The sequence below is a fragment of the Hemicordylus capensis genome, chromosome 5 (assembly GCF_027244095.1).
Source record: "Hemicordylus capensis ecotype Gifberg chromosome 5, rHemCap1.1.pri, whole genome shotgun sequence".
In the NCBI taxonomy this organism is placed as follows: domain Eukaryota; kingdom Metazoa; phylum Chordata; class Lepidosauria; order Squamata; family Cordylidae; genus Hemicordylus; species Hemicordylus capensis.
This window is the reverse complement of record NC_069661.1, coordinates 85,163,645-85,190,754: the sequence shown is the minus strand read 5'-3', so window position 1 is coordinate 85,190,754 and position 27,110 is coordinate 85,163,645. Positions and strand designations below refer to the sequence as shown.

General features: G+C 39.5%; 1 protein-coding gene across 32 annotated transcripts in view; it reads right to left on the bottom strand.

Moving 5' to 3' along the window:
• The window catches only part of TENM3 (teneurin transmembrane protein 3), a 2,371,016-nt gene that overhangs the window by 136,237 nt on the left and 2,207,669 nt on the right, over positions 1-27,110 (bottom strand). For all 32 annotated transcript variants that reach the window (XM_053252610.1, XM_053252608.1, XM_053252605.1 and 29 more), the window contains 5 exons: positions 21,290-21,500; positions 20,747-20,848; positions 20,376-20,570; positions 18,608-18,808; positions 10,520-10,705 (listed from right to left, as the gene is read on the bottom strand). In XM_053252610.1, the coding sequence (XP_053108585.1) occupies positions 10,520-10,705; positions 18,608-18,808; positions 20,376-20,570; positions 20,747-20,848; positions 21,290-21,500 (895 nt within the window). The remainder of the gene's footprint in view (positions 1-10,519; positions 10,706-18,607; positions 18,809-20,375; positions 20,571-20,746; positions 20,849-21,289; positions 21,501-27,110) is intronic.

The following is a 27,110-nucleotide window of genomic DNA, read 5'->3' as shown; positions in this document are numbered from 1 at the left end:
CTAAGAAATGACAAATTCAGAAAGGGCTAAATATCATTTACTCAGCAGCAGCTCAAGACCTCTGTGAGCTTGAGGCAGGGTGTTAATGCCACCTCCCCTTGCACTCACTCCCCCTCCCTTCTTTTTTTAAAGCAGAGAAGAGCAGGAATATATCTTGTTGTCTTACTGGCACACCAATAATCTGCTGCCTGAGGTGACCACCTCATCTTGTTTCATGGAAGGCTCACCGCTGCATTTACAATTTCTCTGCTTCACATCACACCCACCTGAACCTATGTGTTGTCAGGGCAGGGGAGACACTGGGGAATTAGTTGTACATATTTGCATGTGGTGATTAATCTGGCCCTTTGTGTTCTTGGAACTTTGTCCAGTAGTAATAAGAATCTTCAATTATTAGTAAAACAATGGAGAAAGCAAAGAAGGAGGAGGAGACGGGGGGGAGGAGGAGAAGAAGGAGGAGGAGGAGGAGAAGAAAGAAGAATAGGCATGAGTGACTCATGTTTGTTTTTTCTCAGGATGCCTCTGAATACCAGTAGCAGGGGAGTAACAGCAGGAGAGAGGGCATGCCCTCAGCTACTGCCTGTAGGCTTCCAGTGGCATCTGGTGGGCCACTGTGTGAAACAAGATGCTGGACTAGATGGGCCTTGGGCCTGATCCAGCAGGACTGTTCTTATGTTCTTTCCTCACTTTGGGTATAATTTGTGAGTCTACAGTGAAATCTATAATCTTATATTAATTCTGAAGTTCATAGAGTCAACCAAAATAAAATTTCACCATGGGCTGCTTTGGACAATATATCCAGCCAGTTCCATTCACCATGCTATTAGGGACATTACTACTGGCACACCGTTCTGGTTTTCATAATTATGTGGGGTGGCTTAGATGATTGAGCCCCCCACATGATTATGAATACAGGAGAAATGTCCAGTTGGCTGAGAATTTTGGAAACAAGTAAAATTTTGAATTATGTAATTTGTTGTTTTAGCACTAGTAAGAACATGGAAAAGAATACTGGAAGGAGGCAATGGGAATTCTTTAGGAGTTCCATAAGATTACAAACAACATTGCTAATATCTTATATAAACAACAATGATAAGTAACACTAGTAACTGTTGAACTGATAAAGTATAAAAAGAAGAAATCATTTCTCTCCATTGTAGTTTGTCCTGCAATGCATTGTTGAACTAGTGGGGTGGGGGGAATCATTTACAAGCATGTTTTTGTTTTTTTTAACAACAGATCTCAATGTGGGCTTTCTTAAATTTAATGCTTTTCATTAGTCTTCTATTAGAGATGTAAGTAGGTATCCTCCTTAGATTATTCATATGCTAGTTCCTGTAGATATGACAGAATAGCTACAGTGTGCGAATAAGTATATATTAAACCCATTTATTCCAATCATCTCCTGTTTAAATCAGCATGAACAGCATGCCCAGTGATTTGATGTTCCTTAATTGGTACTCACTGCACTGCTTTATTACTGATTACCCTGTCATAAAGGATTATAGCGGTGACATAATTTTCAATGCAGTATAACATATTCATATTAGTTTATTCATACTCTTTATGAGATATTTTCACTTACCATGATCATTCCAGTCTAGGGCTAGAATAAAAATATACTAACTATCCTGTTTTATGCATAGCTTTTAAAGATGATTGTCAGGCAAGCTATACCAGAACTAGAATGTTTGACCCCATAAGAAAAACTCCTCCCTGCCCCTTGGAGTGGAATATAAATATAATTTCCAAGCAAATATGTAATACAAAATATTAATGGCTGATCCCCACAGAGCTAATGAATAAGTGTTAAGGAATGGACAAAATGACTAATGAAACATCATAACCGGTGGCAATGAACACCGACACATGGTACTTTTCTGGCACAACTGCTTGGGCTGTTGGTGCTGCTTCAGCAGCAATGATCTCATCTAAGGTAGCAGCCTCCCATAAAGATGCTGCATGGATGAGATCTGGATGGAAAGGGAGTGCTATAAGGAAAGAACTGAGGGAAACTAATTTCTATGGAATCCTTAGGGCACCCTTTAATCATCCCAGAGACCAACAAATACTGGTGCAACCCTACACTTGGTAGTTACCAGTTCTAAGGTGATACATCTGAGTGACAACACAGTTGCATGGATATGCTCTACCTGCAAAGCATCAAGTAGCTGCTGCAGCTACTTTCTAGCAAGACCTACTCTGGGCACTGCCACAGTTACAATTGTCTCACCGACTGAAGTGCCATGTATTGCATGCATTTAGTATCCTAAATTCACATAAAATATACCTTGGAGGACTCAAGGATACAGAGTAGAATATTTGCTTCAAAAATGAATATATATATGAATTAATGAATATTACATCTTATAAAGATGTAAGAAAGGTTGACACCAAATAGTAAAAAAGAAAAGAAAAGAATAAAATTGTATTTAACACATTTTTAAAAAGCAGGTACATAGATTGCACTCAGACTGTATTCTAGTACGACTACACAGAAGGCCCCTCCTGCTCCTTGCTAACAGGAAGTCCGTGCTGAGGAGAGGGCATACCTACTGCCTTACACGATGGCTGCCCAGAAACTGCAATGATCCTACTCTGACACTGAGGGCAGACAGGCCAGCACAACTGTTTGGGAAGGGGTGTTAGTTTTGTGACCATTTAATAAACTATTTTGCAAAACTATGATTAGCTTTAAGTGCAGCTTTGGACAGTACCAGGAAGCATAAAGAGAAGATATATAAGTTATTCACACATCCTCCTTGTGATATTTCTGCTTACTGCCTGAAGCCACTGAATTCTAAATTCATAGCATATGTAGATATGAGTCATAAGCCAACTACCATAAAGGAAGGAAGAGAAAGAAAACGTGATAAGTTTTCCCCCAAAAGGACCAACATAGCATGGACACAAATGAACAGCTTGCTTCCATTAGACTGGATCCAGCTGAATATGTTTTTCTACTGCAGCTTAAGTGAATGTTAAACCATTCACAAGACCAGGCTGCTGATATCTGTATACCATAAATTGCCTGCACAGTCACTCTGCGGAAGAAAAGAAAACAGTTGTGAGGGTGTAGCTGCACTTTGGCTTAGTTATGCCATCTCTCATTGTGTGTGTCCACATAGGCTTGCATGGAAACAATTTGTCTCACTTAATTGTAATTAATGTCACATAACTACAAATTCAGCCATATCATATCTCCAGTTCTTCCTGCAGTACCAAATATTTTCAGATTTGACAGATGGTGTTTCTGTTTTCCCAAGCCTTCTCTTTTATTATCAAAATACTGTCATTTTCTGAACTGTTCAAAGTTCTGTGCTGACAGAGTCCTTTATTTTTCCTACAGAGACTGCTTACTCTTCACTTTCTAATTCTGCAGCAGTAAGAATAATTCTGAATTTGAACCTACAATTGTAATAGATTGCACTTTTCCCTGCATAGTTTGCAGAGTGCCAGACCAGCTGTATTTTCTGAACACTCTGTCCTCTCAGATATCTATCAATTTCCTATGCAATAGCCACTGCTAACTTCAATATGTTCACAGCACATCTACAATTTTAAACCTTAAGAGCTTCCTTTATGAAGTCTAATTTTCTAACTCCTTGTGTAAAGTTCTACATTCCCAGTTTATATATGGTGAAAGCATTTTCATTGTCAGTATAACATTTCAAATAGGTTTAGCGTGTGCTAATGAACTATCAACAAAAACTGGCTGAATGAATGCTTATTAGGTTACTTAATTAGGATTACTTAAATGTTAATAAACTATCAACAGAAAATAGGCAGTTTGCCTTGTTAGAACCATACAAAATCATGTATGTACATGGTTCCATGATGCAGACCTCCCTTATTGATAGATTCAGCACTTAAAGCAAACTTAAAGCAAACATGCCCTCTTCTCATTCCTATGCCGTATTATATTATTTTTAAATGTTAACATGCCAGAAGAGGGCTGTTTAAAGGACTTATGCTTCAAATAACCCACTAGGAAGCTTCATCTTTAAAGGGACAGCTGGTCTCAGACAATAATAGTTGCCTTAGGAAAATATCACAGGTTCTGTTGCAAAGGCCTAAAGTAATTGATCATACTCCCAGATTCTGTTTATACGCTGAGCATCATACATTCGGCATCTTGCCAGTAATCATACAGTATCTCCTAGAACCCCTGTAGTCACTCAGACTCATCCTCTGACCCTCATAGTGTCAACCATTGCAGTTTCTGTGTGCCTCCACCTCTCCACTAACTCAGCATGGCTACACTGTCCTTACATTGCTTTATGACAGATGCACCAACAAAAAGAAATTCAGCCTACTACTAAAAATCTCCAATGCTTTTGCACTAAGCCCCACAAATCCTAAAATTACCCCTCCAATTCATTCTAAGCTCAAGCTTAGCTTTATCATAGGGACCAGAGGGTACCGATGTCCCAATTCTATAGCAATTATCCATGTCTGCATATTGAGGCATTCTTCATACACTGACAGGCAAAGGGTTAATGATGTGCTTATTGCTCACTTCTGTATGTGTCCAGTTTAATAGATATATGCACCTTCCAGGTAAAAAGAGACCTATCTTTCCTCTGAATGCTTAATGACACTGATTCACATTCACACCATTTGCATTTAACCACATGTCTACAGATATAAATATTAATTTTGGACAGAACAATAATTGTTTCCACACTTAAACAATTAAACAGCTGTTAACACCTGAGTTAAGTGATTGAGCTGCAGGCAAATTCTATAAGCAGATGGTCTTGCGAACTCATACTTAATGTTACAGATTTCTTATAAAAGAGGTGTTGACAAATTAGAATGCAGCAGAATTTTAATACAACTGTTTCAATCTACAATGTAAATTATGCTAACAATAATACCAGATATAGAAAAAAAAGATTTTTTAAAAAAATTGTGATACTAATACGGCACTTGGATATTGTAGATTCCCTACCAACACAATTATTTGCTAATTCCAGTTAGCGAAAAGCATTTAATGAGAAAGCAGCTGGTGAAGCATCCACTGTTGTAAAGTTACTATCAGTGTTATTTAATTTACTCAAGATATGTGTCAATTAAATGGGAAAACAATAGCCCATCACAAACAATCTTGTTTCCAACTGCATTCAGTTGAGTGCAAGCCAGTGAAAAGTTTACACACCTAAGGTTAAGCATGTAACTACTGTGCATTTCAGTTCTACTGATTTAAGTGGAACTTCACACATCTTGGATTCCACCCAATAACTATGTCAAAGAGGGAGATTAATTCAGGTGATTTTAAAATGGCACTCAAATGAAAAGAAAAATCCCAAATATTTTTATGTAGGCAAATATTTCTGCTGAAATTCTGTCTACATGCACTGATTGGAACACAAACATCTTCAGTTAAATTTTAATTTTCATACTTGTATAAATGCCTTTCTCTTAAAAGTCCTAATGAAATTAGTGGGGATACCACGATACATAGTGTGCATATTGTACAAACTGTATCTATCGGATAATTTTGTTAAGCAGAATGTTTTCAAGATGGGTCCAGTGCTTGATTCTTCAGGGCAACCTGAGGTGGTAAGGCAACTGCTTTAGGCAGTAGAATGGTCGTAAGTGGTGGGTACATCCCATGCCTGACCCATACTGTTCCTCCTGCTCCCTACCTTGGGAATAGAGTGGAAGGAATGTGGAGGGAGGAAGGTGCTCCATACTCATCTCCATTCTGTGCGCTCTGCCTTTTAAGGCAGGGAGTCAGACAAATGGAAGAATGAGGAAGAATGGTAGTGACAATTAATGTACCAGATAGGGGAAATCAGGGTAGGAGTGGTGAGAGATTGGTACATGGTGTGCTTTGTGAGGATGGCGAGCAGAAGCTCACCACACCAACTCAGGCACCAGAGTAGTGTGGGTCAGGCCTGTGATGTCCAGTTCTATACATGTAAGTGTAATACCAATACACACAGAGATAAGCAATCAGTGGTTCTGAATGCAAGTTATAAAAGAAGCGTCTTTTTAAGCTTAGAATTGAGACTCCTTTAGCACATAGATGATTTTTAGATTACTGGTTCCCTTTGGAGTGCAAGAGTTTGTTTTGCACATTTTTAGCCTTTCCTCTCCCCCCGTCCCACAAATAACTCAAGGTTGAAGATGCAGATTAAAATATAAGACCTTCCTTTTTCTCCTCTCCTCTCTTTCATTCCTGGTCTGACTTTTTCTACTTGCAGTTTGTTAAAATAAAAGACAGAGGGACAGAGATACACACAGAGAAATTAAACATACCCACACTGACATACCCCCCCCACACACACAACTGTCCAATGGTTTATTCCTGCCAAACTATTGTACATGGACACCTGAAGTGGATTAGTCCAGGTCATTTCAGATATCATCCAAAGTTCATGGCACAGTTGCTTCCAGCAGTTAGGATAGGGCATACAGAAAGAAAGAAAGAAAGAAAGAAAGAAAGAAAGAAAGAAAGGAAGGAAGGAAGGAAGGAAGGAAGGAAGGAAGGAAGGAAGGAAGGAAGGAAGGAAACCAAAGTAATTCAGAAGAGAGGCATAAAAGAGATAGGAATAAAGATGATTCTGTTTTAGACACAACAAGGTCATTCACCCAATCAAAAACTGAGTTCTACCCAGGTTTGGGGAGCTGAATGTGTTCCCAATTTTTGGTTTTGTGGAAACAAGGTCACAGGGAAACGTGGATAGAAGTGAATGTATGGAAACAAGGTATGAGGAAAACCTGGGCAGCTTTTCCTCCTACCTTGCTTCCACACAACCAAAAATTGGGAGTACACACAGCTCGCAAACCCGGATAGAACACCGGTTTTGATTGTGTGAATGACCTCAGGGTGAGGTCATATATTGGTTGTATAGTTGTAAACTGTTAATAGACAGGGAAGAAGCAATATACAGTGAAATGAACATCAGAAACAGGAAACATAAACAGATAAGGAAGAGGATCAGTATTTGCACAGTATTTAAGAGAAAAGGTGATACTGGAGCACTTTTGCAAAAGTGATAAGGATCTTGATATGCCATGCTACCAACATCCCATTCCTTACATGACAGAGATTATCCAGTGCCTTGAACTGGTGCATCCAGGTGAGCTTTGGGATGAGCTTTGGGATGCATGAGACTGAGAAGATGAAGACTGTTTTGTTCTTCTTTCCCCAGTATATGCTGGACTTAAAGGACCATTTGATTGAAAGGCAATGTATAACTTTCAAAATAAAGAAATAAATAACTACATATGGACACAAAAGATCAGTCCTGTGCATATTATTATTATTATTATTATTATTACATTTATATCCCGCTCTTCCTCCAAGGAGCCCAGAGCAGTGTACTACATACTTAAGTTTCTCTTTCACAACAACCCTGTGAAGTAGTCTAGGCTGAGAGAGAAGTGACTGGCCCAGAGTCACCCAGCTAGTATTATGGCTGAATGGGGATTTGAACTTGGGTCTCCCCGGTCCTAGTCCAGCACTCTAACCACTACACCACGCTGACTCTCCTGCCATACAGCTATCCAGTCAGGAAAATGTGAAAATCTTGCAGGCTCCAGCTATGTAAGTGTGAACAGTGAACAGGCTTGTTCTCAATAAGGGGAAGGTAGCAGGTTTAATGCAGTGGGCATATGCTGATCATATTAGTTAGCAGTAAAGTTCCAAAAGTGTGTGAACCATCAATAGATATAGGTGGCTGCACAGCAAAGCACCTGATACAACTGGACTAAGAACGGCTGTTTTAGGCTTCCACTGAGGACTTCTATTAGTTTCTCAGTGTTTAATTTCTTTTCTACCTCATTTTCAATTAGCCTCTCCATTTGTATTCAGGATGGCACATATTAAGAAGCCCAAAAAATCCCATCTCTCCAGTTTAAGGAAAGGTAGTCCTTTGAGGTGTTCTCCACTAATAGTGCTTTAAACACCAACTTGTTTATTGAGCTACATTGATTTTCATGTATATGCAGGCAATTCAAATGGAAATCTGGCCTAGGGGAAATCCTAATTCCTTTAAGCTACAAAAGACCAGCTATTTGTTTTTATTCCAGTTCCTTACTACATTAGAAAGCAAAATCTTTAATGATTGCAAAGACATGCTTTGTTCAGGGGTAAAAAAAAAAAAAAAAGTAAGGCATGCTGGTCAGCCCACCCCTATTAAATACTAAGTTTGCTGTGGGGTTAAGGAAGCCAGCCAGTGAAAAATTGAAAATGCAACTGGTAATAACTAGGGAATTAGCTGTTAAACACTATGGAAAACACTGAAATATTTAGAGTCTGGAGTAGACAGACTTTAGTCTGGCACCTTATAACTCATTTTGTCAGGCATCATGCTTGTTAGTAAGTGCTGATGCCCGAAGTCACTGGATCTGTGCTTCCATTGTGTTTTTACATGTATATAATTTTACTAATTGTGCATTATAAAAATATGAGTTGCTTCTCCTCTGTTTTCCTTTGAATTATGCCTTTCAATATTCTGCACAGGTTCTTAGAAATGTAATACAATGCACTTCTCTTACACTGTGCATAAGAAAACTTCTCTTATGCTGTGCAGACTTACTTTAAATACCATAATGACTGGATGTAATACGCTTTGATCTTAGCCATTATATGCTGTGCTAGAAAACATTCTTAGGCCCATTCACACGTTACATTCAATGCTCATTCGAGTATATAGGGTACACAGGTACAGATTTGTACTCAGGTACAGTCATTCATTTGTTATACTGAATGCATAACAATACCTATGGAAGCACAATACCTATGGAAGCACACTTCCTTTTGAAAGGCCTGTATCCAGGTTCACTTTTAAAATGAACACAGGTACAGTCATTTACACAAACATGTACATGAGTGTACACACATCCTAATGTTTGAATTGGGTTCTTCTGTCTGTACTAACATGGACTCCTACCCAGCCTTTTCTTGCATATTGTCGTTCGCAATAGATACAACATATGCGCAGTCCATATTCAATCAGGAAGTCTGGGATTCTATTATGAAATCTAAAATTATACCATTAGAATTTCAAAATTCTGCTAATAGAATTAGTATATGCTGCCAAATATGGGCATTTGGCAAATTATTTTGCAGATTTTATCTGTGGGACTGGAACTATTGTTAAATTAGGCATCCCAAGAAGACTAATGGAAGCTCACTCAAGATACTTCTTTAGTATCCTGAGCAGAAATTCTTTAGTAGAAAGTCTTCATCTGCTCTAGCCTTTTTTAATTCCATTCATAATAATGATGAAATTCTATTTATCTATGTACATTTTCAAAAGCAGTAATGCAATAAATACATGGAAATACATTTGAAAGGTACAGGGGCCGGCGATTGGCGGGGGGGAGGGGACAGACCTACCTTCCCAATGCTGCGGAAAGACCTGTTTGTGTCTAATACATTGGAAAAATTGTTCAAGAACAGTTCACCTGTATATAACTATAACCCCTGTAGTACTGCCAAGGTCAGTGAGGCCAACATAATAGCGATCTGCTGCGTAATTACTAGTTGGCAAGCTAAGCCTTACTAAGAATAAGCTTTATCTTTCACAGCCATTTTGCCTTCAACTTTTGTTAAGGGTAAAATATATATGGAGAGGAATGTGATGGATCGTTGGCTATTCTGCAACCATTTCCCCTCTCTCTTCCCCCGTGTCTCCTTATTTTGATGCTTAATGACTGCTCATGGATCCAACTTAGTTGGGAGATCAAAGTTTATTTGGTCAAAGACCCACTTCTGGAAGTGCAGTTAACAGAACTTAGGAAAGAAAATTACCTTTTATGTCATGTGAATAAACAAAGGCATCTTTCTTTTTTATCCATAAGATATGCAGGATGTAAATAAAAAGAGAGAGCCTTGCACTAAGAAAACACAGGGCTTCTGCCCTTGCTTGTAAGCAACAAACAAACACATACACATACACACACACACACACACACACACACACACACACACACACACACACACACAAAACTATGAATAGAAGTGCTGAAAGTCAGCCGATTCCTCAATTTGTCAATACCAAAATAGAAGCTTTGTGGAAACCTTAAATTATTCATTGTGCCCGCTAACAAAACAACAATAATTTCAGGGTGCTAGATTTCTTGGCAACCACGTTTTCACTTTTATGTTCACGCACAATGTTTCTTTGGTTTCCTTTTTGCTAATAAAGGTAAAATGAGATGCACTTTTACCAGCTAAAAATAGAAAAGCCTGCAGAAATAAACTGATTTGTCTACAGATTATGAAGAGTAAAAAAACCCTCTTTTATTGGAGTCAGACAAAGTATTTATAGAGAAAACTAAGAAAAATGTTAAGGTAAATTCTTGCCCTCTTATCTGTGGCAGCCTATTTATAAAGAATTGATGATTCATTATATAATAATCCTTTCATCATCACCACGACCCTGGAACTATTCCGTTTGAAGAAACCAGCTTCAAAGTGCTAAATTTCCAAGTCAGACAAGGCTAGTTGCTCTGGCTAAGTTCAGTATTGAAGGAGGATATTAAAGCACAGCTAGCCTACCAATAGTGCAGTGCTCGCCATTCCAGCCTTGGCTGCATTCACACTTCCCATCTTTACAAGTTCCATGTTCAGCACACCGAGGGTGGCACGTTCTTTGATTGCAGGATGGGCCAGTCCAACCTTCTTCACAGCGACATGTTCCACCCATACAGACGCCATGTGTGCCACAGTCGACAGAACAGATTTCTGCATTAGAAATAATGGATAGGAGGTAGGTGAAGGTGGACAGAGGAGGAAGAGAGAGAGAACACAATAATTAGCCAAGTTCTGGATTCAACCTGTAAATGAGAGAAAGGCTGAATCTTTGAAAATGAAGTCAAAGAACCTTCTGCTAAAAACATTTACAGGTAACTTTCAAGCATAGGTATTTTACATTTTTATCCAGTAGACCTACTGAGGTTTCCTGTCTACTCTGAGGAATTTCAACTTTTTCTGAACACACATTTCTTAAGAGTATCTCACTCACTCATTCACAGTAGGAGCTACAGAATATTGTTAGTGAATAACATGGCAAACCTTTTTGCCACATGCTCTGGATATTAATGGGACTAATACAAACTATGCGAACGAAAGTGTGAGGTACTTGGGCATCTTTTCCAAAATGTGAAAAAATAAAGGTAGAATGGTGTCTTATTTATTTTATTTTATTTGTTTATTTATCATATTTGTGTACCACCACAAACGTCCATCTCTGGGATGTTTACAGCAACATTAAAAACATTTAAACAATTTAAAACCATAAGTCTAGTCAAAAATCTTGGGTGAATAAGTATGTCTTTAGAGAATTTTAAATGTTTTCAGAGATGGGGAGGCTCTTATTTCAGCAGGGAGCACATTCCAGTGTCTCAGGGTGGCAACAGAGAAGGCCCATCCCTGTGTAGACCCTAGACAAGTTGGTGGCAACTCTTCTGATGAACCTCTCCAGATGACCTCAATGGGCAATGGGGGTCATAGTGAAGAAGACGTTCTCTTAAATACCCTGGGATTAAGCTGTTTAGGGCTTTATAGTTTATAACCAACACCATGTATTTTTCCTGGAAACCTATTGGTAGCCAGTGTAGTTCTTTTAATATAGGAGTAATATGGACCAGAGACCAATTTGGCTGCTGCATTCTGTACCAGCTGCAGTTTCTGGACTATGTACAAAGGCAATCCCACATCGGCACACTGCAATAATCAGGTCTGGAGGTTACCAGCATATGTGGCCCTGTTCTGAGGTCATTTATCTCAAGAAACGCACACAACTGGAGTATCAGCCGAAGCTGATAGAAAGGACCTCTGCCTCAAGTTGAGACACCAGGCAGAGGTTCAGATTCAAAAGCACTCCAAGACTGCATACTTCTTCCTTCTGGGGAAGCGTGACCCTTTCCAGAACCAGCAGATCAAAATTGTCTCCTAAGTTCTGACCCTGCACAATAAGTACCTCCGTCTTATTTGGATTCAGTCTCAGTTTGTTATTGCTTATCCAGCACACCACTGCCTCCAGGCAATGGGAGGTTATCCTGATGATGTTGACATGGAGAAATAGATTTGGTGTCATCAGCATACTGATAACACCCTGCACCCCATCTCCTGATTATCATTCCCAGTAGTTTCATTTTAATATTTTACTCTTCTCAGTCTAAAATCAGAATCCTTACATTAATCGTGTCAAGAGTAAATATTTTTGGGGGGGACTATATCAGTCATAGGATCTCCACCATTTGTTACAGAAAATATCTGTTTGAGGTTCATTTTATTTAGCTGCTTATCATGAAAGCAGCTAAAGAAACTCCTTCTAACCTTGGACATGATCACTGAAAGAAAAAACAGTGAGGTTAAACAAGAACAAAGGCTCTTGAATAATCAGGAGCACTTTCCTTTCTCTTGTTATTTTTTTAATTGAAATTTAACATACCTACAATCCCAAACATCATAAGTAAAGTGGGATGCTTATAACTGATAATGGAAAGGAAAAAATCTGTGCTAATGGAGAGCAAGAATTCTAGGGAAGATTATGGGAAAACCCATGACCTCCAGTCCTTAGATTCACATAACTAATGTTAATAGTTTAGACTTAAACACTGGAGACTCATGAGGCTCATGAGCCATTTTGTATTCAAGTAACTGACCACTAAATACTCGTGTATTGCATTGGCATGAAGCAGCTATACATGATTAACTTGTGTCCTCTAACTGTGTGAGACTCAGTTCTTTCCTGGCCACCCATGATTTATACATGCCTCTTCCTTTCACATCAATTGTGAAATGTGCATATTCAGGTAATCTGTACCTGAAGAGCATAAACCATTCCGATAAGACTCCAGCATGGGCAGGGTGAGAGGCATTCAATGATGAGCCCAATCTTTCTTATTATTTATTTATTTATTTAACACTTCTCTACCGCCCTATCCAAAGGTTCTGGGCGGTGCACAATTAGGTAAAATACTACAACAAACAGCAATTAAAACAAACAAGTTAAAACAATATCTGGCACAATAGGTAAAATACTACAACAAGCAGCATTGAAAACAAACAGCATTTAAAACAATATAAAAACAAATCAAAAACAGTTCAGCACCATTTAAAATGAATTAAAAATACTTTAAAACAATTTTAAAACCTTGGAAGGACAGGCCACACAAGTAAGTCTTTAGGGCTCTCTTGAAAACCAACCATGAGCCCAGATTACGGATATTAGGGGTGTGCACGGAACCACCAACTGCGGTCCGGCACTGGGGCGGGGGGGTACCTTTAAGAGCGGTGGGAGGGTTTACTTACCCCTCCCGCTGCTTTCCCGCTCTTTCGCCGTAATCCTAAGTGTAATTGGGGCGGCAGGATACCTCCCTGCCGCCCCTTCCCCGATGTTGCTGGGAAAACTCCCAGCAATCCTTTGCGCGTGCGTGCGCACGTCACAGAGTTGTGTGCGCCTCTGTGACGTGCGCACGCGCAAAGGACTGCTACTCCCAGCAACATCGGGTCAGGGGCGGCAGGGAGGTATCCTGCCACCTCAATTACACTTAGGATTACGGCAAAAGAGCGGGAAAGCGGCGGGAGGGGTAAGTAAACCCTCCCGCCGCTCTTAAAGGTACCCCCCCACCCGAACCAGACCGCCCAGATCCGGACTGGTCCGGACCGGAGGCTATTTCAATGGCCTCCGGACCGGTCCTGGCCCATCCGTAATGCATTTCTACCAGGAGTGCATTCCATAGGCCCGGAGCAGCTACAGAGAAAACCTGGCAATGAGTTGCCACCAGACGTGCCGGTGGTAAATGCAGACTGACCTCTCTGAATGATCTCAATGTGTGAAGTTGATGTAAACTGGGGGCCCAAATACAAATCATTGGGAAGGGAAAGAATTAAAATGACCCCCACAGTTTTTAAAAGCAGGTTGATTAAGCCAATACTGGTCCTCACCTGCCCAAACAACTGACGGGGGGAAAGTGACAGGTGTGAGCGAATTACAATCCTTACTCCCTGTTCAAATTAGAAATATTTAGTGCAGGGCCATTATGCAAATAAAGGAAGTAAGTCTATTCTTATATCTCTATGAGCAGTGCCCTATTTATCTGGCATTGATAACTGAGTTGAATTGAAAAGAGTTCTGTATTTACATGAATCCAAGACTAGGTTTTCTTCTAAGTTCTTTGGAATTAGAAATCAGGCAATCATTTTTGGTTCAGAGCCCTGTTCTTGTTGCGTAAAGTAAATGTAAAGTGTGCCGTCAAGTCGATTTCGACTCCTGGCACCCACAGAGCCCTGTGGTTTTCTTTTGGTAGAATACATGAGGGGTTTACCATTGCCTCTTCCAGCACAGTATGAGATGATGCCTCCTTTCAGCATCTTCCTGGGTACATTCAGGTATAACTTGTATTTATTTTTAAAAGGGGATTTTCATGTAAATACTACCTAATTGTGGTTGATTCTACAAAACCATCCACATTAACATCACCTGTGACAATACTAGAATTCTTGAAGCAGTCGTTTAGGCACAACTCTGCCCTGTTGATATAAGAACATCATTGTTTTTTAAATAAGGGGTAGTTCTTTCTGCAAGTTTGCAGCACTGACTCAAATAGAAATCTTGTTTAAATAACATGGGTTTAAAAAAAGTCATCCAAACAATATACAATATCCAGTTTCTTGTTTAAATTGCTATGAAAATAAACTGTAATTGCTATAACAATAAAGAGTTTTTTCTAGGCCACACAATATACCTTAGTCTCAAAAGTAATACAAGGTGTTAAATAATACTTACAAAATAAAACTGAAATAATAAGAATATTACAGTTTGCATTCATCTTTCCTTCTTCTTTTTTAGAACATAGTTTTCTGTGAAGCTAATATCAGGAGGGAAACACTGTAACATAGCCTAAGGGATATTGTTTAAGTCTCTTAGAACAAAGCGAGCATAGCCATATGCTGGTTCATAAGAATATTATATAATTTCCAGTTTCCTTGTAAAACAGAACAGCAGCCCTGAAAACAAAGACTGGAAATTATTTGTGATGGATATTGAAAAGGGGAGGGTCATAAAAAGGGCTAAAAAGGATCTTTTCCTCATGATTGCATTGCTTTGTCTGAAAATGCTGTAAAATGTTAAACATATTAAAAGATTGTAACATTCTTATGTGACAGAATGCATATTGGCCAAGAGAATTTTTCCCATATAATGTTTCCCATCTATTTTGAACTGCATATACTTTTATTATGAGATCTAAGATAGACTGATTAGCTTCATAACATCAACCCCAGCTCAGGGAGAACGAGGTTTATTTCAGAGGCAACACCTTTTTTCTTCACTCCAATCAATTTTTCATTATAGTCAAGGTGTTTATCAGCTTTTAGCACACTTGCTTTAAGCAAGGTGCGTCAGTCTTTGTAATGAACTTATTAATTGGAGTTAATTTAACTGAAGTGAAATTGGAGGGCTAATTAATAGACAAATTGGTGATGAAGACAGAGGAAAGCTCCATTGATTTTAAACCAGGGGTGACTCTAGAACAACTAGTTTGGGGGAGCAAAAGGATAGCAAAGAATATTATTAGGGAAGTGAGGATTTTACTATACATTACAACTTGAGTCAAGATAATTAATGTTGCGAGTTTACCTTATTAGTGAAGCTTGCTTCACATTTTCAAAAATTCAGAAAATGGGCCAGATTCCTTTTAGAAAATGCTGGCTTACATATAGTGGACCATGCTGCCTATGGAAGGGGGTATGATGGTTTTGTGTAGTGATGAGCTAGGACTGTTCCGGTGGCCATTCTACAGGCCTCCGGACCGGTCTGGACATGGGCGGTTCGGGGTCTGGGTGATCGGGCTGGGGAGTTCCTTTAAGAGCGGGGGGAGGGTTTACTTACGCCTCCCACCGCTTTCCCCCTCTGGCGCCTGTAGTTCTTTTAATAATTGGGGTGGCAGGATACCTCCCTGCTGCCCCTTATGTTTTGGTGCTGCTGCTGGCTATGCTGCAAAAGGCTTCAATAAGCCTGTAGCGCGCGCACGCGCTTCACGTCTCTGCGACGTGCGTGTGCACGTCGCAGAGACATGAAGCGTGCACGCGACGTGAAGCGTGCTACAGGCTTATTGAAGCCTTTTGCAGCATAGCCAGCAGCAGCACCAAAACATAAGGGGCAGCAGGGAGGTATCCTGTCGCCCCAATTATTAAAAGAACTACGGGTGCCAGAAGGGGTAAGCGGCAGGAGGGGTAAGTAAACCCTCCCCCCCGCTCTTAAAGGAAACCCCCAGCCCAGTGCCGGACCACAGTTCCGCGGTTCTGTGCACACCCCTAGTTCTGTGTGAGTCTAAGCTGCGTCCTAGCTACTTCTGAACTTGCAGAGCCTCTGTGGCTCCTAAGAACTGCACCAGAGCTTCAGCAACACTGCTCCCATTATTCCCAATAAGAGCACTGTTGCTGGAGCTCTAACGCAATTTGTAGCAGTCACAAAGCCTCTCTGAGCTTGGTAGATGTGAGGATGCCGTTTGGACTCACATGGAGCCAGCACATGTGAATCCTCCTTCCATGTGCAGCACACTGTGTTGTATGTAGACCACCATCTTTTTGGATTAGATTAAACCTTTCATTCTGCTTTCCAGGCTAGTTTTCTCCTCCTGTTCAAGAGCACACGGCCACTCCAAAGACTGGGGTGGGGAGAGAGGTCAGTACTAGCCCAGCTGAAATCTGCAGGAAGATGACCCTGCACCCTGGCCAGGAGAAATGCTAAGGAGTCTCCTACCTACCTGGCTGCACTGGCTTCTACTGCTTGTTCTGGGATTGAGTGAGTGAGTGAATGAAACCTACTTAAACAACTGAGTTCTTTTTAAATAATTAATTCAAGCTATAGGACCATCATATAATTTGTCTTGTCTGACTCTTTGCAGTAAAGTTACAGTCTGATGGAGGGGAGAGTGGGAGATATTTTCTGAGGGAGCACGTGCTACCCTTATAGTCATCCCTGTTTTAAATCGATATACCTTCTGGTGGAACAAAGCAGCTCATTCTATTCCCTTTTAGTATTTTAACAATTCTTTTAATATTATATATATTTATATATTTATTATCTGAGTCAACTAAAATTACTTTTAATGTTTATTTGGTAGGATACCTAAATTCACAGATAACCTGAGAAGAATTAAATTATGTTTTAGCTTTCACTGGTTTTGAAACAAAATTAACAAAAGCTTTGATGAAGGGTGACAGAGATAATGCAGAGAGAATCAGAAAAGGAGCAGAAGAGGTGCCAATATGAAGGTGCCTGAAGCACCTTCCTTATGAGGCAAGGATACAGCATTTGGAGCTCTTTAGTCTGGAAACAAGGCAACTGCAGGGAGACATGGTAGAGATCTATACAACTGTGCATGGAGTAGAGAGCATGGAAAGAGAGAAATGTTTCTCCCTCTCTCACAACGCTAGAATCAGGGGTCATCGTATGACACTGAAGGTCAGGAAATTTAGGACATGTCAACATAAGGAAGTACTTTTTCACACAGTGCATCATTAATCTACAAAATTCTCTCCCACGGGATGTGGTGATGGCCACTAGTTTGGATGGCTTAAAAGGGGCTCAAATAAATTCATGAGGACAGGTCTAACAATGGCTGCTAGTCTGATAACTATAGGCCACCTCCAGCCTCAGAGGCAAGATGCCTCTAAATACCAGTTCCTAGGAAGCAATAGCAGGAGAAAGGGCATGCCCTCACCTCTTGCCTGTGGGCTTCCCAGAGGCACCTGGTGGGCCACTGTGTGAAAGAGGATTTGGACTAGATAGCCTTATCCTGCATTTCTATGATTTTAGGTTATGTTTTAATGGGGCCAGTCACACGAGCAGCCCTACCAGGGCTTGCACAGCCCTACCCAGGCAGAGCTGGTTGTGTGGAGCACTGGGATCAGACCTGATTCTGACGCTGACCGGCTGGGTAGCATGGGACCCCCTGTCCCCCAGCTTTTACTGGGATAGAAGGGCTGTCTGTAACTTGAGAAATACAGGATAAGGCAATCATTAAAGCAGGGCAGTCACAAAGAAATATATAGAGTTAGGAGAAGGCCTGCTGGAATACTGCAGAGTATATTCACGTGGGTGTCATCAAATTATGCACAAAACTGGGTGGCAAGAGCAATCAGTAGTGGGGAGATCCCCCAATGTGCCACACTCCTGAATTTGTTGTAAGCCATCATTAACTTATTTATGAATAATGATGGCATATACATCTCTCAAATAAATAAATAATCAGTCTCGTCACTATCTACCAAAGAGATTTTAGCTAAATATTATACAAAAGCAGTAAAAGCTGTACATTAATAAATTAGTTCTCAGGTCCTCCTCTATGAAACAAACCTAGAATCTCATGCTTTAGGTGGCCTATAAATAATCAATATGTAAATTATTCTATCTCTAATTTAAAAAGCTTCATTAAGCTACTAAAATGAAATTATTCTGCTCCATCAGTTGTTTTGTTCCATTTCCTTATATTAGTAGTGGAGGGGTGGATTTCTCTCTCTCTCTCTCTCTCTCTCTCTCTCTCTCTCTCTCTCTCTCTCTCTCTCTCTCTCTCACACACACACACACACACACACAGACACAGACACACACAGACACACACACACCCTTACCATTGGAGCAGTCAGGACCAGTCCAATTAGGATCACAAGTGCAGGTGCCACTTTCTTGAAGATACTTCCCATGGCCAGAACACTGGTCTGGACACATAGTCTTCAGTATTTCACAGTTGTTACCACCCCATCCTGGATTACAGTGGCATTCTCCATGGATACAAACACCATGATTTGAGCAGCCTGGGTCTAAACAATCAGCTGCAATAGACAGATACAAAACTATAATACTTTCTATGAGTTAAACCATACAATAGTCATTTTACACATGAGTTCAGTGATCTATATAATGTTCCTATTAGGCTTTAAAGACCAGAGAGTACAAAGCAAAAGTCTTCAATCCCAGCTATAGACCTCTCGCTTTAACCACAGGTTAACAGAATGCATAGCACAAAAATCAATATAGATATAATGCTAGGTACATGTTCTAATCACTAGGAGGTCTAGAAAAAGAGCTGGCTGTAATTTAGTCATGGATTGCAGAACAGAACTTGCTAGTACAGAATGATGATTATTTCAACTCACCTTGCTCAAATCATGAGGTTGATTTTTTTCAAAAAAGGAAAAGAAATATATATAAGGAAAAGTTTCTGATAAAGGCTTAGAAACCAGACAAGATCTAATTTGAAATTTAAAATGTGCTGTTATGACCTGTATAAAACTGGCTTCAGTTAACTGACAATCTTCAAGCACTAATCTTCGGAATTATATTAATTAGGAGTTAAAATTTCAGATTTCACTCCAACGTCAAAACCAACAGCACAGCAGAGCTGAAACTGCCCACAGCAAGCACTTCTGAAATGAATGCAAGTTGAGCAAGAGCTGTTGCCCCAAACCCATTCATCTGAAAGAGACTTTCTCCAGAGAAGTTCCTGGTGAACTACACCATTAATATGCTCTTCTGTGATCTGACAGCTGTATAGGACCTTCAGCCTGTTTAGGAAATAAATGAGTTGAAGTGTCTCTATCTTTCTTAATTCACTTTAATATGCTTTAGATGACGAGATTTAATTTAGCAATTTGACTCAATAAAACGTTACACTTGTAGGGTCAATGGTCTGAAAATTTAATTCCAGAGACTTAATTGTATTACTTTGTACGTGCAGATCAATAAAATCAATTTGATTGAGAATGGGAATTGTAGTTTTTCCTCCTTAAAAAACCACTCTAACAAAAAATGACTTCTTTTTCGCCACTGAGGAACGGATATCATAGTTATGTACATCACTACCAAACAAACATGATGCACCGTTTTTCACTATGATAGACTAAATCAGCATTTTCAGTTTCAGCTGTAAGACCAGGAATGTAGTTTATATAGAAGATTGCCAAGGCATGCAATATAGGAACCTTTTCTTTTTCTATCATGTGAAAAATCCTGCATTTGTCATTGATGAAATCTCTCTCTCTTTTTATTCCTAACTTATTTCAGTCCATTGAAGTAAAAAAGAAAGTCATGCTCACAAGTGAAAAGATTATACTACACTTATTCACTCTATAGTATAACAGAGTTATTCACTCTATAGCAACACAAATTCTACAGTAAATATCCAGAAATATTTTCTAAGGTGAAAGGGATACACTCTATCCCTTGAAAGGAATACACTCTAAGAGAGATGTTTCTATTCTATTAAACTTAAAATGTGCTAGCATCTGAATTTATTTTGTCTTATTTTAGGGCCCAGAATATTATGGTGTAGCAATAAGTGCAATATGTACACTTCCGGAGAATTACAGTCAAATTCTAAGTAAATGTTTACATATTTACCTTCCTCACAGTTCTCGCCTTTGTATCCAGAGTTGCAGGCACAAGAGCCCATGATGCAAATCCCACGGCCCCCACACTGAGGGTCAATGCACTGGGTGGTAGGCACATCACACTCTGTACCTTTCCAGCCACTGTAGCAGAGACAGCGTCCTTTGGAGTACTGCCCATTGCCACTGCACAATACTGGGCAGGCTGCTGTGAAATAAAACATGACACAAGACTTAACGCAATTCTTTTCAGTCAAGCTTTAGAAGCAGGGGAACATCTAGACTACAAGTTGTACTTCAGTTTCTCTTTCTTGAAGCTATAGAAACTACTTATGTTTCTGCTTCTTATTCGTATTGACTTAAGAAAGAATTCAATTTATATACCTCTTGAACAATCAGGGCCCAGAAATCCAGCAAAACAATGGCATGATCCTGATACGCACTCTCCGTTTCCATGGCAATTGCGGGGGCATTCCACCACAGACTCTGAAAGAAAGCATAAGAAGAGAAATTCTAACACACTGCAATGACAGCAGTTAACAAAAACAGAAGAGATCTCTCATTTAAGTCACACATAAATGACAGCAAATTAAGATATCAGAAATTTATTTACTGCCTTTGAGAAGGCAAACAGTACCTAATTTATTTTAATTACTAGTTGTAGAATGTTACTTCAGTAACTTAGGAGAAAAAGGAAGCTACAGATTTTAATAGAAATAATACAAGTTTTTTAGGTTCATAATGGAGCCTAACAACATGCCATACAAATTTAGTACATTTCAAAGAAATAATTTTTGGATACAATTGTGCATAATTGGAACATATTTTGTGCAAAATACTAAGAAAAGTCCAAAGGAGGAAATTTGTTTTCCTCTTTATTCATGAAACTGCAGCTTTGTCAAAGAACACTGTGAATAATATACTTACCGATGACAATGGTGTTAAAGGACACTTGTTCTGCATTTTTCCCATCATTATAAAAAGCCAGATGCCAGATCCCAGCGTCTAAATACTGGATGAAACCTGCTTCATGGAGACTGACAGACCTTGTCTGTCTACCTGCTCTCTCTGCCTCAAGAAGGTTGCGCTGTTCCCTCGCAATCAACCGACTTCCATCCAGAAGTTCCACAAAATCATACTGCAAAGGAAAAATGCACAAGAGTACATATTATCCATTCAGGAAACACTGCATTTATTTGCAAAACCATTTTCATATTGTTATCTATAGCTGATTTAGCAATTCAAAAGTTCCCAAATGAAAGCCACCGTGCCTCCAGTATAGTTCATAGTTAATCTTTGAAGAATTGTACAACACGTAGCCCCGTGTCAGCTTCTACCATACCTCCTGAATGATAAACACCCTAACCTGTATGCTGTCAAGTGTACATTTTCACGGCTCTGTTCTATCACAGAGACATCTGTTAGTTGATTTCATAGACCTGGCTGAAGAAAAGCCCAGAAGATTAACTCTTGGATACAACTTGCAGTATAAAAACAGAGGTAACAAAGTTATCACACACTGATAGTCACAATTAACAACAGTAAAAATGATCTTTCAATCACCCACTTACTCATCCTTTTATTTCTTTGTTCTTAAGAACATAAAAACAGGCTACAAATAGGAAAGCTGATAAGAGAAAGCACTATATCAGCATTAAGACATTAGCTGTCAGAAACACTTTTATTAATAACTTTGATAACAAATAGGTTATCAAAGGCTTAAAAGCACATGCCAAAATTATTAGAGGGGAAATGGTTTTTAAAAATATCTTTTTTGCTTCGTGTATATAACTATTATATGCCACGAAATAGGAAAATGTAGGTCAACTTGTGACAAAGTAGTCAGGAAATCCTCCAATTCAAAACTCTCTTCAGCCATGAGCTCACTAGCTAGCCTGAACCAAGCTACGACATATACTAAGAGCCGTTTCTCACAATCAGTGAGAAAGGGCTCTGATCTGCAAGGGACGAAGCCTTACAATACTTACCTCTCTGACAGACAATCAAGGGCTCCTTCCAGGGTGAGTGGATTGCTCGCCCAGATGATTGTCAGCTACTGCCAGCAGCATGGAGGGTCGGGGGCTGGGTTGTGTCTTCCCAGCCTCCAGAACTCCCATCACGCACCGTGTGAGAGCACAGTGCATTACAGGGATCCTTCTGGCACTGGCTGGGAGGCTACTTGCATGTATGTGCTGTGTGGAGTTGCATGGTACAGTCACACAAGCACTAAGCCGAGCTTAAGGGCACCCTCACTCCCCAAACCCAGGCTATGCGGTGGGCTCCCTAAGCAAGTTTGCCTTTGTTTATTCCATAAAAATACCAGGATATTGCTATACAATATATCTGTTCCATCATCACTCTTATGTAAAAGGTGGTCATAGCACACAATCCTTTAGAAGCACCTGAACATATGACATTTTTGACTATTCTTCAACAAATATAACAGTTCTTTACTTGATTAGTATGGGCAGAAGTCACTATTTAAACAGATAATTGCACAGAACAAACATTTAAAATAACCTGAACACTAAGGCAATTCTTTCAAGGATTCATTGCTCATCTAAAATTATCCAGTGCTCTTATTTGTCAAAATTATGTCTCAAATGAGTAATCAAGTACAAACCCTTATTTGCTTCCACTTGATATTTGGTTCACAATCCTTCTTCATTGCAGTATGATTTACAAAGTTGCTTGTCCTGAATTCTGATTATTGTTGCAGAACAATTTCAATTGTGAAACAAATGCATTTTTGATCTAAGGAAGAGGTGACTATCTGAATCCACTGCAGGTTTATAAAATCAATATACAATTTTAACTCACTGCCCATTTCATTATTAATGAAATTAATAATGAGGTCAGCCTACAATTCTTTTTTACATGTAAGCTCAAACAGACTACCCAGAAAACAGAATAACTCTGCAGGTGCTGTAATTCTAACATCATGAGTTATATACAGCATGCCTCTTAATAAAACAGCATGCCTTTTATAATCAATCCCTTATTGTCCTGCTGAATGCCCAATTTGCAGTTACCATGGGGTGGGAACTGTCTTAAGGAGATCCAAGCATGACAGACCAGCACCATTATGCTTTCAAAAAAAGGCTTCAGAAACTATGCCTACCGAAAGCATGTACAGCATTAGACCCCACAACATGGAAAGCTCTTTCAGCCAAGCCCTTCTACAGGAATGCCTCTGAGTGATGCAAAAAGGAGCTAACCCAAGAGGTTGTGTGTTGGCTGCTACAGATAGATAGACAGACATCTAGATTTTTTAAAAAAATCTAGATGTGCTAAAACATTGCACATAGTTTTCACCTCTTTAGATAAGCTCCTTATATTTGTTGGATATACATATGGGGCTCTCTCACACTTTGTTCTTCTTCTTCTTTTTTTGGCTTTAAGCTACCAAAGTCATTTGTTATTTCTTAATGTCTCTTTAAATAAACATATTGATTGGCTGGTTGCAATGAAACTGACATTTTAAGAAAGTGTCACAAAGACTTGCAGACTACCATTGATTGTTTTTGAATGGACAGCCACTATCAATTACTTCTGGTTGATTTATTTATGATACCTGAGAAAACAGGGCGCTGTGCAGCCCAGACTGTTCTGACACAGGCAGCAAGTACAATAGGCAGCCATTCTGCGATATTTGGGGGGGGAATTTCAAAACGGGGGGAGAGAGTGCTTCAAAATACCATTTCTAAATATACTATACCAAATGGTGTAATGACAGTTATATAAGGCAAATTAGAATACAAATAAATATATAAATAAATAAATGGGGAAAATCTTGTTTTGTTTATTTACAAAAGTAGGCTGAAAGGATATGTTAGCCACATATATTCAGTAAGTAAAAATGGTGATAGTGTGAAACTCTTTGCTGGATTCAGACAGAATGACTAAACCAAGATTAAACCACAGTTTAACATTCCTGGTACAAGACTAGGGGTCATACATGAAGGGAGTATTTGATGCTTCTATTCGTGGTTTAAAACTATGTCATTAAATCTCACCCCAGCAAAACCCACTTATGAAGAAACCAGGATTTCAACAAGATATAATCCTGGCCTGTTCATAAATAGTGGTTGCAACAAATTGGATTTCGCTGCGTTTGGACACAATGACAACTACTGGTTTGTTTTCAACAACAACAACAACAGCTAGAAGAAGCATCCCATCACAGCTCATGTACAGCATGGTTTAATGTTATGTCCGAACTTAGATGTTCCCCAATAAACATATGCTGTGAAAGGATTTTAAAAATTCTTTCTTTTTCGTCATCTATGCAACTTTCATACTTCAGTATCTATTGATATTGGGGCATATTTGGCAGGGGGGGAAAGGACATATTTCAAACTTCCCATTTGGGACATTTTGGTCTCAGTCTGTAAGGACTGTTTATGATCCCAAATTCATTGTTTTAAACTCTCTTGGTTTATAAAAGTGACTCTTTCTTGCTTCTGAAGCACATATTGGTTTTTTTTTTAAACTATATAAAATTTAATTGAATAGATAAGATGTAAGTGGATTAATATACACATATACAAAGCATTAACCAAAAATAAATTGTCATATGAAATTACAGCTTGTGCATTGCATGTTTCCAAAGGAGCTGTTTTATGATATTGTAAATTTTTAATGGTTTAATACTGCAAAATGCATGGCCCAAGGCCTGGTGTGCTGAATTTGATAGGATTATTTTAAAAATAAGGCCTAAATCACTACTGTAGGCCTGGAAGAGCAGTTGTGATGGGAATTAATTAATATATTCCCATTGGGAATGAATATATTTCCCATTGCCCATTAGAAGCTGAATGGATATTATCACTACAGTAGGTTTCCAAAAACGAAAAAGAACAAATGTGTCGTTTGATCCAAAACAGGGACAAAAGACAACTGCCTGGGGCTTTTGGAGACTTTATAGCAGCCTTTAAATTGGTAGACAGAGAATATCTATGTGAGAACTTGAGGCTATTCTCACGATGGGGAGAAACCAGGCTAAGGGAGATCAGCCTGGTTTTCCCCCAATTGTGAGAACCACCAGTGGTTCAACCGTGGCTAGCCCACCAAAGTAGCCCTCCCCTAAAATGAGGTTAGCAGAGCAAGCACTCCGCTAACCCTGTTTTCTCGATCGTGTGCAAACCTATGTCTGGACTATACCACTTCAAACTTGAGGAGGGACATCATTCATTCATTTTCATTCGATTTCTATACCACCCTTCCAAAAATGGCTCAGTCACATCACATGACTGAATATACCTTCAAACAAAAAATCCCTGTCTGACTCCAGACTAACAAAGCATGGGTGTTGTTGTTGCTGCCAAGTTCTCGACTTAAGCAGCACTGGTGTTCACATAGGGGTGGTAGGATTTTGATGACCTCCCCTTCCCTCAGAAGCACTCTGTGCCATCCAAAAATATGTCCCTAAAGGCTGCATGTCCCTCAGGGATATTTTCTTAGGAAGTACAAAGTGGGAAGGGGAGGTTGTCAAAATTCTCCCCTTCTGTGCAATTGCTGTATAGGCTGAAACCATCAGCAGCAGCACCAATGCTTAAAACCTAGTAACCACACTTTGTTAGTCTGGATGTCAGACCCTGCAAAAAGAAAAAAAGAGGTTTGAAGGAAATTGTTTTAGCCTAACCTCTTCCTCGACATGCTTGATTTTCCATAGACTTTATTTTTCGTATGGAGGAACATCCAACCATGAATCCACCTGCTGTCCAAAAGTGTTCAAGTGAGGCACAGATTTGCTATCTAAATGAGGCCATAGATAGTCAAGTATGGATTCTTATTAAAAGGCATCAATCAAGATGCCTTATTAAAAAAAATCAAGTTAAGATGGGTTTAATGACCAATTAATGGAGAAAATAACAACTATATGTAATACAGAGATACTTCCTGGGACCCTTCCTTTCAGCTTTTTTGTAAATGATGTCACAGATCCATACGAGGATCACAGTAATCGAAGGCTACTATCAGAATTTATAAAATGTTTGCTTTTCTATATACTGATGGTATGGCTCTAGTCTCCACAATACAGTAGAGCTAAGGATACTACTCAGGGATGTCAGAACATGTTGTAAAGAGTAGCATATAGGCTCAGTTCAGACTGGTTTTTCACAATGGGCTAGCTTGGTCAATACTACTACTACTACTACTACTACTACTTATTATTATTATTATTATTATTATTATTATTATTATTATTAATTCAATTTCTATACCACCCTTCCAAAAATGGCACAGTGCGGTTTACAAAGAGAAATAACAAACAAATAAGATGGCTCCCTGTCCCCGAAGGGCTCACATTCTAAAAAGAAACATAAGACACACACCAGCAACAGTCACTGGAAGTACTTTGCTGGGGGTGGATAGGGCCAGTTATTCTCCCCCTGCTAAATAAAGAGAATCACCACGGTAAAAGGTGCCTCTTTGCCCAGTTAGCAGGGGGTTACAGACACAGCAGGGGGTTACATACATTTGGCACACACACCACATGTGATAAGGCTGCTCACATGCCATAAGAATGCATCTCATCCCTCCCTCCCGGCACTCTGGAGCACCTTTTCCTAATTGCAAGGCGAAATTAGTCTGAGCATCCTCTACAGAAATACTAGGCCCTGGAGAGATGGAAGAAGGAAAGGACATGTCCATTCAAACAGGCTCAAAGACCCTCAGCAAATGGAAACTTCGCACACAGGAGAGCCTCCCCTCTACTCTTTTACTTGCGAAGGAAGAGGAAATA